The following is a 14,287-nucleotide window of genomic DNA, read 5'->3' as shown; positions in this document are numbered from 1 at the left end:
TGTAGTGGGTGATGCCTGCTGCACCCCCCCCCCCCCCTCCACCAACAGCCCTGCTGTCTGCACAGGCACAATGATGGTGTCACTGCTGCTTTTACAAAGTGATATCTGGGTTTGCACAGGGATTTCTATATTTTTGAATAACAAATGTTTGGAGATCAGCTTTACACTAACTGGCATCAAGCAAAATCTAAAACTTCAGCGATTGGTGGAATGAACTTTAAACTAAGAATATACAATCTGCACAATTTACTTTTTACAAATCTAATTATATTAATTATCTAAAAATTATTTTTTTTTTTGCACTTGTTAACCATCTGCTATAATAAGAGGTGTGAATTGGCCAGTACTTCTCTAACGTGTCTGTTTAAAAATATTTATAGTGAGATCACTGCGATGTATAAGAAATAACTAGGCTGTTTAGATGATATTTTCAGGCTCTTTCAAGGCTCAACAGAAGCGCATCTGCTGAGCTAGTAAAAAAAGGCGCCGGCCCCAATGAGAAAAAAAAAACCCACTTTATTCCTTCAGCTTACCCTGGCCCATGGAAGCACTTGGGCACTCAGTACTGGCGCCTGCTGAGCAGCCAAATCAAGCTCTGGTGTCTGCTCCATTAGGCCCCATTCACACCTGGGTGTTTTGGGATTGCGCAGAATCGCTGTGATTCTGCCCGCAATCTCAAAATGCACTACAATCGCATAACGCAGGTTCAGGTGTCATTATTTTCATTGGCACCTAAAATACGGTTTTGTCACACAATTTACTGTGTGGCAAATCGCATCAAGTGAACCTTGCTGTCCAACAAAGGAGCAGGAGCTTCTTTTGGATGACGAGCTTCACGTGATGCGATTTGCCGCATTTGTCACGTGATTTACTGTGTGGCAATTTGCATCATGTAAAGATTGTCACCAAAAAAGGAGCAGGAGCTTCTTTTAGACGACGGGCTTCACACTATGCTATTTGCAGTGCAACAATCTGCGTGGCAAAACCGCACCACGTTTCAGGTGCCACTGAAAATAATGCCACCTGAACCTGTGTTTTTCGATCGTGGGCAGAATTGCACTGCTGCAGGAACACAGCGCTGTATATACAGTAGCTGATCCTACATAGAGTTTATACAGCACTGACTGCGGACACATGTTAGTAAAGGAAATAGTTGGTCTGGACTAACTAAACCTGTAGTTAAAATTTAACAGGTTCTCTTTACACCAGGGAGTGGGGGATACAAAATATTTACTATGCACTGTGCTCTGTTCAGCCGTCAGAGCCGCAGAAAAACCAAGGACATCTGGTTATAGATGTGACTTTCTCCCCTTGCTTCCCAACAGTTCAGCACTTGCATGGCCAGTCGCATGTCCCATGGTGGTGGGGGAAGTGTGTCTACCTTGTATAAGATAAATTGTAAATTGGAAAATGCACTCCTAACAGTACTTGACCTTCAGATAAATGGTGGATGCTGGAATTGCTACAGATGGGGCCCTGCTGACACCAGATGAGAAGATATGAAGCCATCAGCACTCCAAATAAATTTCTTGTACATGTTTATTATGAAGAAACCATCACATAGGTCAACAGAATACCAATGTTTCGGGGTCCCTTCCTCAAGGCAACATGCTGTCTCTGTGTTGCCTTATATAGGGGACCCTGCAAGCTCTGAAAAGTTGTCTTTCTTTTGACCTATGTGACACATTCTTCACAAAAAAACATGTAAAAGACATTCATTTGGAGTGCTGATGACTTCATGTCTTACCTTGTGTCAGTCAATGCTGTGGGAGTTCCAGTTGAATGGAGCAATGGACACCTACACAAAGCAAGATATGAATTCACCAGCATTCCAAATAAATGTCTTCCACCTGTTTATCATGAAGAAAGTGTTACATAGGTCAAAAGAAAGACAAACTTTCAGGTCTTGCAAGGTCCAATCCTCAAGAAGAAAGGAGAGTATATTGCCTTGAGAGTATATTGCCTTGAGGAAGGGACCCTGAAACCTTGGCATGCTGTTCACTTATGTGACTTATTTTTCATAAAAAAACATATACAAGACATTCATATGAAGTGCTGATGACTTCATATCTTACCTTGTGTAAGTGTTGGCATTGTTGGGTCAATGTTGAGGGGGTTCCAGCAGTTGAATGGAGTGGTGGACAAGGTGACAGTATGTTGCTTTAAGAAAGGGACCCCAAAATGTTGGCACTTTGTTGACTTTTGTGATGCTTTCTTTACAATAAATATGTACAAGACATTTATGTGGTGTGCTGGTGACTTCATCTCTTACCTTGTGTAAGTGTCCACCGACTTATTCAACTACTGGAACCCCCACAACATTGACCAAACAATCCTGTAGAGGGCCAGGTGTGTTTAGAGACCCCTGACCCGCAACACTGGCCCAACGATGTCAACAATTACACAAGGAAACATATGAAGTCACCAGCATTCTAAATAAATCTCTTGTACATATTTATTGTGAAGAAAGCATCACGTAAGTCAACAATATTTTGGGGTCCATTCCTCAAGGCAACATACTGTTACTATGTTGCTTTGAGAAAGGGACCCTGCAAGCCCAGAACATTTGGCATTCTTTAGACCTATGTGACGCTTTCGTCACAAAAAAAAGTGTACAAGATGTTCATTTGGAATGCTGGTGACTTCATATCTTACCTTGTGTAAGTGTTGACATTAATTGAATCAAAGTTAAGAGGTTTCCAGAATGGAGTAGTGGACATTTACACAAGGAAAGATATGAAGTCACCAGCATTCCAAATGAATGTCTTGTACAAGTTTATTGTGAACAAAGTGTCACATAGGTCAAAAGAATGCCAACTTTTTGGGGGCCTGCAAGGTGCCCTTCTCAAAGCAACACAGTAACAGTATGTTGCCTTGAGGAAGGGACCACAAAACGTTGGCTTTCTGTTGACTTATGTGACGCTTTCTTAACATAAACATGTATGAAACATTTATTTAGAATGCTGGTGACTTCCTATGTTTCCATGTATAATTGTCAACAGTGTTCTGTCAATGTTGCAGGACAGGGGTCTCTAAACACGCAAAGTTGGGCCCTCTACAGGATATTATTTGGCCGCCATCTAGGGTCAGTGGCATATCCTCAATGTGCACAGATTAAGGGTTACGGTAAGCAGAAGCTGCTTATGGTTTCTGCTTCAAACCCCCCCCCCCAGAAATATACTCAGACTCTGTAATTGGGACCCTGATGTAAGAGGGATCTCTGATGGGGACACTGACATAAGGGGGGACTCTGATGGGGACCCTGACATAAAGGGGAAGTCTGATGGGGACTTTGACGTAATGGAGTACTCTGATGGGTATGCTTATGCAAGGGGATCTCTAATGGGGACTCTGAAGAACAGAGCACAGATGGTGACCATGATGTAAAAGAGAATCGAATGGAGACCCTGATGTAATGGGGTGTATTGGGGTCCCTTGATGTAAGGAAAACACTGATGGGGAATTTTTTCGGCCAACAAATAGCCTCTTTGGTTGATGGTCCATGCAGTTTTGGCAGCTACCAGCTATTGGTTTCGTTGCTCCTATACTTGTGGATAATATTGTGGGAGTGAGTTTTGGACGGCCATGGCTATATGACCAGTGTGTAATTGGAACGAGGATAGGAGCCGCATGGGAACAGCCTGCAGTGTTATGTACCTAATTACAAGCTGATCCCTGCTCTCCCTCGTTTAGAGCCAGATCAGAGTTTGATCCTGCTCTTTGCTAAATATTTCCCAGTAATGTGATTCTCTTCTCCCCACTAGGAAGGACGTATACCGCTTCAATCTTTTCACACTAGGTGATCTGATATGGCTTAGTGTTGCATCTCAAGTGTGGATCCTGAGGAAGCAAATGCAGCAAAACGCGTCGATCATATACGAGTATTGTTTGTTCCTCACAAACTTGACTCCTAATCACACATTGTCTCTTTCTTGCTTATCAATCATTCTGCATCAGTCGGAAGCACTGAGACACTTTGTTCATGAATACCAGATTACAAGAGTACATGGTGGAACAGAGATGTAATTGATCATTTATCTTGAGTATCGATCGCAATCCACTTCTCCGAGTGTGGCCTAGTCATCGAATGGGTTGTCAACTATGGATCGATCATTCCTATCAGAAGTGTTTGATCAAGAAAGAAATTGATCATTTATCAAAGTATATATGGCCATCATAACACTAATCCTCCCTGAAGCCCTAACACCAATCCCTCCTGTTACCCTAACACCAATACCTTCTGTAACCATAAGGACTCATTTACACTAGCGGTTCGAAGGCAGTAAAACCAGGTAGTCAAGCTGCGTTTTTACCACCCCTCAATTACCCTCTATTTAACTGGAAAGGCAATGTCTGTGGGTGTATATATAGCATACCCGTAATGCCGTGGCAGGTATTATACCCCCGTCATGTTCAGTAAGCAATACCACCTGCCAAATGCAACCCATTTCCCAACTGAATGGGGTTACACTACAACTGCCCTGCAACTGCACACAATACACAGTTATGGCGTGGTAGTCTACCATTGAGGGGGGCTTAAACAGTTGGGGGCATACCACACCTCCTCACTACCTGGCAAATGCTCTCTGGAGAGTGAGAGGAACATGGATTACTCTTCAAAGAGCATCACAAGTGTAAACAAAGCCTAACACTAATCCTCCCTGAAACCTTAACACCAATCCCTCCTGTAACCTTAACAACCTTCTCTGTAACCCCAACCCTCATACTAGCCCTCCTTTTAACCAACCTTCACACTAACCCTCCCGTAAGTAAACGTAACCCATTTTTTGTATAGTTACCTCTATTGCACTGGAATCCTCTGTTCTACAGAATAACTTTGCTGCCCTGAAAGATGCTGACATAAGAAATGCATTCTACATTCAGGAAAGGCTTGATGCCCATCCATGACCTCAAGGCTTACTATGACAACTAGGGCTCAGATATAAGCAGGGTAACCCAGTTCACTTTTCTGGAGTGTTTTTCATTTATCTCATACACAGTCCACCAGCATGCTGGTGACTCCAACGTTGTAGTAGTCCTTTATCGGATCCTATGTATCCTAGCTTATACCTAAACCTTGACCCTCAGACCAGGACCAAGCACAGAAGGAGGTATCTTCTCCACTAGGGTTACAGACAGCAACAGAATCTAATTAGATATCAAAACCTATCCCATGACAGCCGAAGAAGAAAAAATCTGGATGGCACAGCACTTTTTACAGTTAGGTCTAAGCCAAGGTGCCTATATAACCCACAGGCTGACCACACTTATCAACCAGACCTACTTAACTTGGGTAACAGAGCTTGCAGAGACTTGTAATTCCCAACAGCTGGAAAGGCGCACATTGCTGACTCCTTGCTTATATTCCACACTCCACCTTCCAAGAGAAGGGGGGCGCTACAACTGAGTGCAGAGTGAGAAGTCACTCTGTAGATAACATCCTCTTGTTATCAAATGCACAGTTCTCATTGTTTCAAGACCTTGCGTTCTGGAACTTGAAACAAATCAGCTTGCATAGCTTTATTGCAAGTCTCTATGTTACATTTTTTCCCTCGAAGTCACAGAGGATAATATGTCACTTGGAGCCCCAACCCCACCAGCATTCCAGGATTCTTTAAAATGGGCTGTGTGCATATAGAATACTATGCAAAGTAAGCAATTAGGCCCAGATCTTCACATGCCACAGGTTAGATAAAGAAATAGCTGCATTTTGAATGTAATTCATATGTTGGAATGAAAAATCTCCCATAGATATCGGCCTGTTATATTGAAGACTAACTGATACCATTTACTTGTGTAAGTGAATACATGAATATTCTAAAGAATCTCCTTTAATGGGTCTGGATATTTATGAGTTATCTATCTGTGGAAAATGTTTAAATTTCACATTGCATATGTAACTAATAAATAGCATACAAGCATACAGTATAGATATTGGTGGATAGCTAGATAAGTAAATGATGAGATAGATAGATAGATAGATAGATAGATAGATAGATAGATAGATAGATAGATAGATAGATTCTGACGCACACCTATAGATGCTCTTCATGAAACGTATACCTGCTATGTATTGTAAATTATTTAGCATTAGTATAAGAAATACAGTGGATCAACTAGAAATATCTGTATGTACAAAAATAATAAGAGTTTTGCCCTCACAAACTGTGGAATTTGTGACTTGAAAACAATAAAAATAAATAAATAATAATAACAATAATATTAAACATTTTCTACTTTTTTTCTAATCTGTCGTTTGTAATTTTTGTAAACATAACAATACAAAGCATATATTTAAATACCTGTTTTATAAATATATTTATACACTGTATATCTCAGGTATGCCTGGCAGAGCTTTGAGAATATTACCATGAATATGTATGTATAGACAAACAATTGACATAAATGGATGCCTTGCGTAACCCTCATCTGTAGATGTTAGATACATTTGTGTCTTATCTTATTGAAGGAATACAAAGGTCGGTGAAATAGGGCACAGCTTTTACGCATGCAGAGTCCTGATCCGGCCACGGGTAAATTGCCACTTTATTTAAAATTCTTATATAAAATGTTCCTTTTTTGCTCTTAATAAGCCATCTCAATTTGTCTGTCTCTTGTGGCTCTCATAGAGAAAAATGGTTGTTCCCTCTTCAGAAGGAGGCAAGGGAGGCTTATAAATGGGTAGCAGAAATCATGAGATAGCCTAGATCAATCTTCTACTAAAAGAAGACTACCTCAAAGTCTCTGCTTGATTGACTTACAAAATGAAATTTCAGATGAACTCTACACTCTTAATGTTAATGTCTTCCTATGAGACTGAGAACTTTCTTGGTGTCTTAAAGGTCACGTGACCAGTACTAGCCCCAATCAGTTTAATACAAAATAAGTTTAAAGGTGCCATAAACACAGAGCAGAGTAGTTTTGACAAAAGATTAAAAATAAATCAAATAAATAAAAATAAAATATTATATATACAAATAAATATCCATATCTAAACAAAGAAATTAGATTTTTTTGTGATCTGTTTTTCTGTACAATTAGTAACAGGTTTATAAATGGATCTGGACATAAAGACTGGATCGCTGTTCTCTATAAACATCCAATCATATTTAAAGAATTTTTCAAATTCACTTTAGACTGCTTAGCCATTTAAAATGAGTGCAGGATTTGATCTCAAAACTAATTTAGATACATTTCTCTGTTTATGCCTTTGTTTAATTTATTTATTTGTTTTTTTATATAAATCCATGTACAATACACATATTTCCAGTCCTTAAAAGGACTCTCCCTCTCTAAATATACATATATATATATATATATATATATATATATATATATATATGTATATTTCAATTGTATTATTTATTTATTTTATTGTATTAAATATATATATTTTTTTCCTTTTTAATTGTATTGTTTATTTATTTTATTGTATTAATTATTTATTTTATATTATGTGTGTGTATATATATATATATATATATATATATCTGCTGAAAATGCCACATTTTGGTATGCAGCCAGTCTTGGGCAGTCTTGCAATCCTAAAACCAATACATTAAAATTCTTTAATGTCAATGTAACTCCACCTCATTTCCTAACAAGTCCTAAATGAGAAGCGTCTTTATTTCCACCAATCAGATTCAAACATTCATGTCACCATGTTTTTTTTTTCTTCCATTTTTGAACTCTTGGGATCATTTTCTTGTTTTATTTATTTATACCATAAGGCTGCCCGTACATTATACAAATTTCTTGTACAACTTTCCTTTAGATTTACCAAAAAGCATATAATATGAGGTCAAACCTAAACAAAACTTTCAATTGTATTCAATCAGGCAGGCCCCTTGTACTACATAGTTGAAGGTAAATATAAAGGAAATTGTACAGAAATTGTACAATGTATGGCCAGCCTAAAGCTGTAATATTAAGCATACACCGTGGTTTGTAGACACTGGTGCAAGGAATGGTCAGACCCCTGGAAGATCTTCTTTCCACCCAACATTTCTATTCCATGCATGTTCCAACCCACTTTCCACAGCCTGCAACCTATAATTGCCACCAAGAACAACTAGAGGCTAATGAACATTTTTAACACTTTGCCCAATTATTTTTCAAACACTAGTCACCTACTGCTGGCCATACATTATACAATCTAATTGTACAATCTCCTTTAAACTACTACATTGTGCAAGGACCTGCCTGGCTAGACACAAAGGGGGTTATTTACTAAAACTGGAGCGTGCAAAATCTGGTGCAGCTCTTTATAGAGACCAATCAGCTTCCAGGTTTTATTGCCAAAGCTTAATTGAAGAAGCTGAAGTTAGCAGCTGATTGGCTGCCATGCACAGCTGCACTAGATTCTGAGCGCTCCAGTTTTAGTAAATCTCCCCCAAACAGAATCATTTGCTAAGGTTCATATTAAATCTCAAGGAGACTGATGTAGAGAATTTACAGTCCAATTGTACAGTGTATAGCAATCTTAATGCTATCATTTTATCATTTTAATGCCACCAGAATCAACTGGTAGAAGGATCGGGGGTGGGGGGGTGTTGGGGAGTCTTACTATTATTGGTTACAACTGTATCGTAAAAGTAGAGAAAAGTGGAGCGTTTGCCTATAGTAACCACTCTGATCTCTAGTTGCGTTTTCCCATTGAAGCTAAAACCTGATTGGTCGCGTTGGAGAAGCTTTTTCATTTTTGCTCCAGGATTCTGTGCCCCAGTTCTGAATGAATGTACTCACAACCCTGCCTTTACCCCCCTCCCCTCCATCCTCATTGAAAAGGATATTCTGTCACTTACAACGAAAACAATGATTCAATCTATTGGGGGGAAAAATATATTTTATATATATATATATATATATATATATATATATATATATATATATATATATATGATATATAGATGAGATACATATATGTATACATAAATGTAATTGTTCTTTAGAAAATAAAATGTTATAAACAATTTAGGCCGAATCTTTAACAAGTTATATAAAACTGCCGATAATGACGCAAGTACATGTTATTATGCTATTATTTGGTATTATTATGTTATTACATTATGCAACCAGCTATTACATAAAGTGTATGGTGACACAACAGCAGTGGCGCACGTTAAATCCTTTGTGTGTGATTCTGTTATAAAAGGTATTATGTCACAGGTCTGTCTCATCTTCAGTGCACTCAATTGAGAATACTGCATCAAAAACACAATAAACACACCCCGCTATTAAAAACATAAACCTAACTGCCTTCCGTTATAAATGGATGAACTAGCGTACAACTAAAATTCCACGCTTTGTCACACAAGAAGCCAGATTGCAGTCTTGTAAAGCTGACAGATACAAAAAAAAGGAAATCTCTTTTTACTTTTGAATTTAGAGCTGTCCTTGCTGAGTAAATAACAGTGGAAAGCCACTAGCAGTGACGCCTTTAGTTCTAAAATCTGATTCTGTAGTAGAGTCAGAAGCTCTGGATAAAGTTTGGTGACTTGACGCTGCTCATTAATATTCAAAATGGTTGTACCCACTCTGATGTTTGGTCTCCACTTTAACAGTAATCCAAAAACAGCCATTCTGGTCTCATTAGTAAGCTTCCCCAAACCAGGGCCTCTTTTTTGTGAGTGTTGCCTATTTACACTCTACGTTTACACAACTATCTCAACCTTTTCTATAATAATTAAAACACACCTGAAAATTTTGTTGTTTTCAATAATTAATTACTGTAGTAGCAGATCACCTAAATATTGTGCAGAGAAGTCTGTCTTACCATTTGGATATATTTTATTTTATGCAGAGCTAAAATGCAAATTTATATATATATATATCTTTGAAATATTACTGCATATTACTATGATCCATCAACCATATAATGCTGCAATACTAAGAACAAAACTTCTAACTTAGAGGAAACTGAACACAAAGTACTCGTTTGCAGAATAAGCCCCTTTCCCTCGTTCCTCTTTGTGGATTTCCTAATTCCAGCACACAGGATGTCTTAGATCAGAATCCATGGCTGTCATGGTGAATCTGCAAGTCCCAGCAGTCACTTCTAGCCTTCATGCTGGGACTCTCCCAACTACTGCTGACTTCCAGAAATCTGCATCTAAGGTGTTCATAAAGGAGCCAAATAACATATCTATGTGAATGAAGGAGTTGTAACAATATCTATGGATCATATTTAGAGACTTCCAAGAGATAGTAGCAGTATTTGACACAAGAGTTAGTATAGAATGATGTTTTTTTTTTTCTTTTACATTTTGTGATTTCTTCCCCATTGAGCAGAATTTTAGAAACTGTCACTTTAAGTGTATTAAACAAGTAATAGGATAAAAGCACAGACTGCACAGTGGTGATGTTATATAGTGCACTTTGTAGAGGGACTTGAAAAGTGTTTTTAAATGGTGTTTTTTTTTTTAAAGAAGGAAGGGAAGGAGGGAGGAGGGAGAAAGAAAGAACGAGCGAAAGAAAGAGAGAGAGAGAGAAAGAAAGAAAGAAAGAAAGAAAGAAAGAAAGAAAGAAAGAAAGAAAGAAAGAAAGAAAGAAAGAGAAAATGGAAGAGTAAGAAAGTAAGGACTAAGAAAAAAGAGGAAGGCATAATAGAATGAGGGAAAGAAAAGAAAAGAAAAGAAAGAAAGAAAGAAAGAAAGAAAGAAAGAAAGAAAGAAAGAAAGAAAAAGAAAGAAATACTGGAAGTAAGAAAAAGAGAAAAAAAAAAGAAAGAGTATGAAAGTAAGGAGTAAGAAAGAAAGGAAGGAATGTTAACATGGAGGAAAGAAAGAGAGAGAAAGAAATAAAGAGTGGAAGAAAGAAAGAGAAAGAAAGGTAAAGTAGAGGAAAGAAGGAAGGAAGGAAAGAAAGAAAGAAAGAAAGAAAGAAAGAAAGAAAGAAAGAAAGAAAGAAAGAAAGAAAGAAAGAAAGAAAGAAAGAAGGAGAAAATGAAAGAGTAAGAAAGTAAGGACTAAGAAAGAAAGGAATAATAGAATGAAGGAAAGAGAGAGAGAGAAAGAAAGAAAGAAAGAAAGAAAGAAAGAAAGAAAGAAAGAAAGAAAGAAAGAAAGAAAGAAAGAAAGAAAGAAAGAAAGAAAAAGAAAGAAAGAAAGATAGTTCCTCATAGATCTCATTTGTACATCTTGGTCTTACCTGGTTGTTCTTGCAGAGATCAGCCCACATGCTGGTGCCATCTCCCCCCCTCATTAGGACATGGTAGGTGAAGAAGTAAATGCCAGGGATGGAGCAGGTAAACTTGCCGGTGGTCGGGTCATAGTGATTGCCCAGGTTGGTGACCACATCGTCGAACTTGAGCAGCTCGTAGCCCTCATGCTGCCTCTTGAGCCCGGCATAGAAGGCGATCTTGGGCACGGTGGTGTAAGTGGCAGCGCTGATGGCTCCGGCGGCATTCAAGCCCGGAGTGCCCGGCGGCCCCGGTAACCCCGGTCTTCCCGGCTCCCCTTTATCCCCCGGTGGCCCCATGGGTCCAGGCGGTCCCGGTTCTCCCGGAGGCCCCCTGGGGCCAGCCTTCCCTGGCCGTCCCGGCTCCCCCTTGGCTCCTTGGATGAAGGTGGGTAAGGACTGGAGGAGGCTGTGCTCTCTCACCGTCTCTGCCGTGGCAGTGCTGGGGGGTTTGGTCCCATAGGGGTCGCAGACCATGCGGCAGGTGCCCAGCATCTCGTAGTGGGCTGAAGTCCCCGCTGAGTTGACCAGAACCGGGATGAGGATGACCAGCAGGAGGACCATGACCACCCCCAGGGCGCCGGCTGCCACCAGCCTCTTCCGGGCCACCAGCCGGCTCAGAGCTGGCCGTTCCTCCTGCCTGCTTTTCGACGAAATCTTGAAGCCTTTCTGGGCACCACCAGCCAACGGGAAAGCCAAGGACGTGGGGCGCCTCCTGGAGAAGCCGCCCGAGCCGCTGCGTGGCCGGAGCTCCGGAGCTGGCCAAGGTGCTGAAGCCTCTGCCGCAGGACCTCCTCGGGATTTGAGTCTAGCCTGGTGGCCCCCGGTCTCTCTTGTCCAACTTTGTGGTCTCTCCCCTGGGGGGGTCTGTACAGCTCTTGGAGGGGAGGCAGTCTCTTTCCTCTCCGGGTGGTCTAATTCTTCTTCTCTGCTCAGCGATCTCTCATTCCTTCAGCATCAAAGACAATGCTGGAGATACCTCTCCCACCTCCAACAACCTGGAGCCCACGTGGAGCCTCACAGCTCAGCGCCTCCCAGCACCCCTCCAGTCCTCTTAATTGGCATCGACTTTTTTTTTCCTTTTTTTTTTATTTGCTCTCTCCCAGTTGAAATGAACTTTCCTGCTGTTCTATCTCCTCTTCTCCTGAGGAGGTGACCGCAGCTGCTGTGTGCTTGGAGGGGTCCAGATGATTGATGGGGAGGGTGGTGCTGGCAGAGGATCCCTCACTCCATCAGCTCCTCTCTCTCTCTCTCGCTCCCTCTCCCTCTCTAGTGTGGAACATATGAACGCCTAGCAGCCATGCACAGGGCTTCCCTGTCGTCCTCTCCTTCCAATGCAGCTCCATGTGCAAGGTGCTGGGGTCCACACCTGTAGATCAGACACCCCACCCAAATCCACAGAGACCTCTTACCTTCCTAGCCATCCGTTGTCAGATCCAGATGCATCATTCATGCTCTGGGAAGGGGCTTCTGCAATACTGCACTTGATGACTTACAAACTGGATTGGTCAACATGACAAAATAAATAAATAAACAAATAAATAAATACTTAAGTGAATGACCCCCCCCCCCCCCCAAGAAAAAAAAAAAAAATTTTAATATATTGTGGGTTACTAATCCTTGAAGTGGTATTCAACCCAAGAACAAAAATGTAATATATTGCAGTTTACCAATTCCTAAAGTGATACTAAAGTCAAAAACATGTCTATACTTACCTGCTCCGTGTAATGGTTTTGCAGAGCAGCCCCGATCCTCCTCTTCTTGAGTCCCCCACCAACACTCCTTGGTTTTACACAGAGCAGCCCCGATCGTCCTTTTCTTGAATCGCCCGCCAGCGCTCCTTGGTTTTGCACAGAGCAGCCCCGATCCTCCTCTTCTTGAGTCGCCCGCCAGCGCTCCTTGGTTTTGCACAGAGCAGCCCCGATCCTCCTCTTCTTGAGTCGCCCGCCAGCGCTACTTGGTTTTGCACAGAGCAGCCCCGATCCTCCTCTTCTTGAGTCCCCCGCCAGCGCTCCTTGGTTTTGCACAGAGCAGCCCCAATCCTCCTCTTCTTGAGTTCCCCGCCAGCGCTCCTTGGTTTTGCACAGAGCAGCCCGATCCTCCTCTTCTTGAGTTCCCCGCCAGCGCTCCTTGGTTTTGCACAGAGCAGCCCGATCCTCCTCTTCTTGAGTTCCCCGCCAGCGCTCCTTGGTTTTGCAGCAGCCCGATCCTCCTCTTCTTGAGTTCCCCGCCAGCGCTCCTTGGTTTTGCACAGAGCAGCCCTGATCCTCCTCTTCTTGAGTTGCCCGCCAGCGCTCCTTGGTTTTGCACAGAGCAGCCCCGATCCTCCTCTTCTTGGGTTCCCCACCAGTGCTCCTTGCCCCTCCCTCCTGTCAGGTGCCCCCATAGCAAGCAGCTTGCTATGGGGGCACCCAAAACAGGTGTTCTCTTGAGCCACAGCTCTGTGTGTCCATTCACCCATGGAGCTGCAGCTCAGCCCCGTCTCCTCCCTTTTCTGATTGGCTCAATGGCTGCCATTGGTTCCCACTGCTGCCAATGATGAGAGATTCCCTGGAAAACTGTGGCTGTCATGGGCATCACTAGATCAGGATGGAGCTCAGGTAAGGGTGGGCTGGGGGGCAGCTACACACAGATGCATAAAGGTAAAAAACCTTGAGAATTTAGAACCACCTTAACATGGTTGTAAAGAATCAAGGTATTTTACCTTCATGCATTGTATACAGTATGTGTGTGCAGAAGCCCCCCCCCCCCGTACTTACCTAAACCCCCTCTCCAGCCAGCAATGTGCACGAGAGCCTCAGTTGTCCTGAGTCTCTCCTATTGGCTCCCACTACTGTCAGTCACAGCCAGTGAGCCAATAAGAAGAGAGCAGGGGGCCAAGCCGCATCTGTGTGTGAATGGACACACAGAGCAGCGACTTGGGAGCGAGCCTGCACAGGTGCCCCCGTAGGAAGCTGCTTGCTGTGGGGGCACTTGGCAGGAGGGACTGCCCAGAAGCACCAGCATGGGATCCAAGAAGAAGAGGATCGAGGCAGCTCTGTGCAAAACTACTGCGCAGGTAAATATGACTTGTTTACTGTTTTTTCTAAAAACTGCCTTTACAATCACT

At 41.8% G+C, this 14,287-nt stretch overlaps 1 protein-coding gene across 1 annotated transcript in view; it reads right to left on the bottom strand.

The window, feature by feature from the left end:
- The window catches only part of C1QL3 (complement C1q like 3), an 85,574-nt gene extending 73,120 nt beyond the window's left edge, over positions 1–12,454 (bottom strand). The window contains exon 1 of the mRNA XM_089666224.1: positions 11,149–12,454. Coding sequence (XP_089522350.1) covers positions 11,149–11,742 — 594 coding nt within the window. The 5' untranslated portion in view covers positions 11,743–12,454. The remainder of the gene's footprint in view (positions 1–11,148) is intronic.
- Positions 12,455–14,287: the final 1,833 nt, after the last annotated feature.

The sequence above is a fragment of the Staurois parvus genome, unplaced genomic scaffold (assembly GCF_062004578.1).
Source record: "Staurois parvus isolate SC_StPar_1 unplaced genomic scaffold, SC_StPar_1.0 ptg000051l, whole genome shotgun sequence".
NCBI classification, from domain to species: domain Eukaryota; kingdom Metazoa; phylum Chordata; class Amphibia; order Anura; family Ranidae; genus Staurois; species Staurois parvus.
Note: the sequence above shows the minus strand (reverse complement) of the source record. Positions and strands in the feature narration are given on the sequence as shown.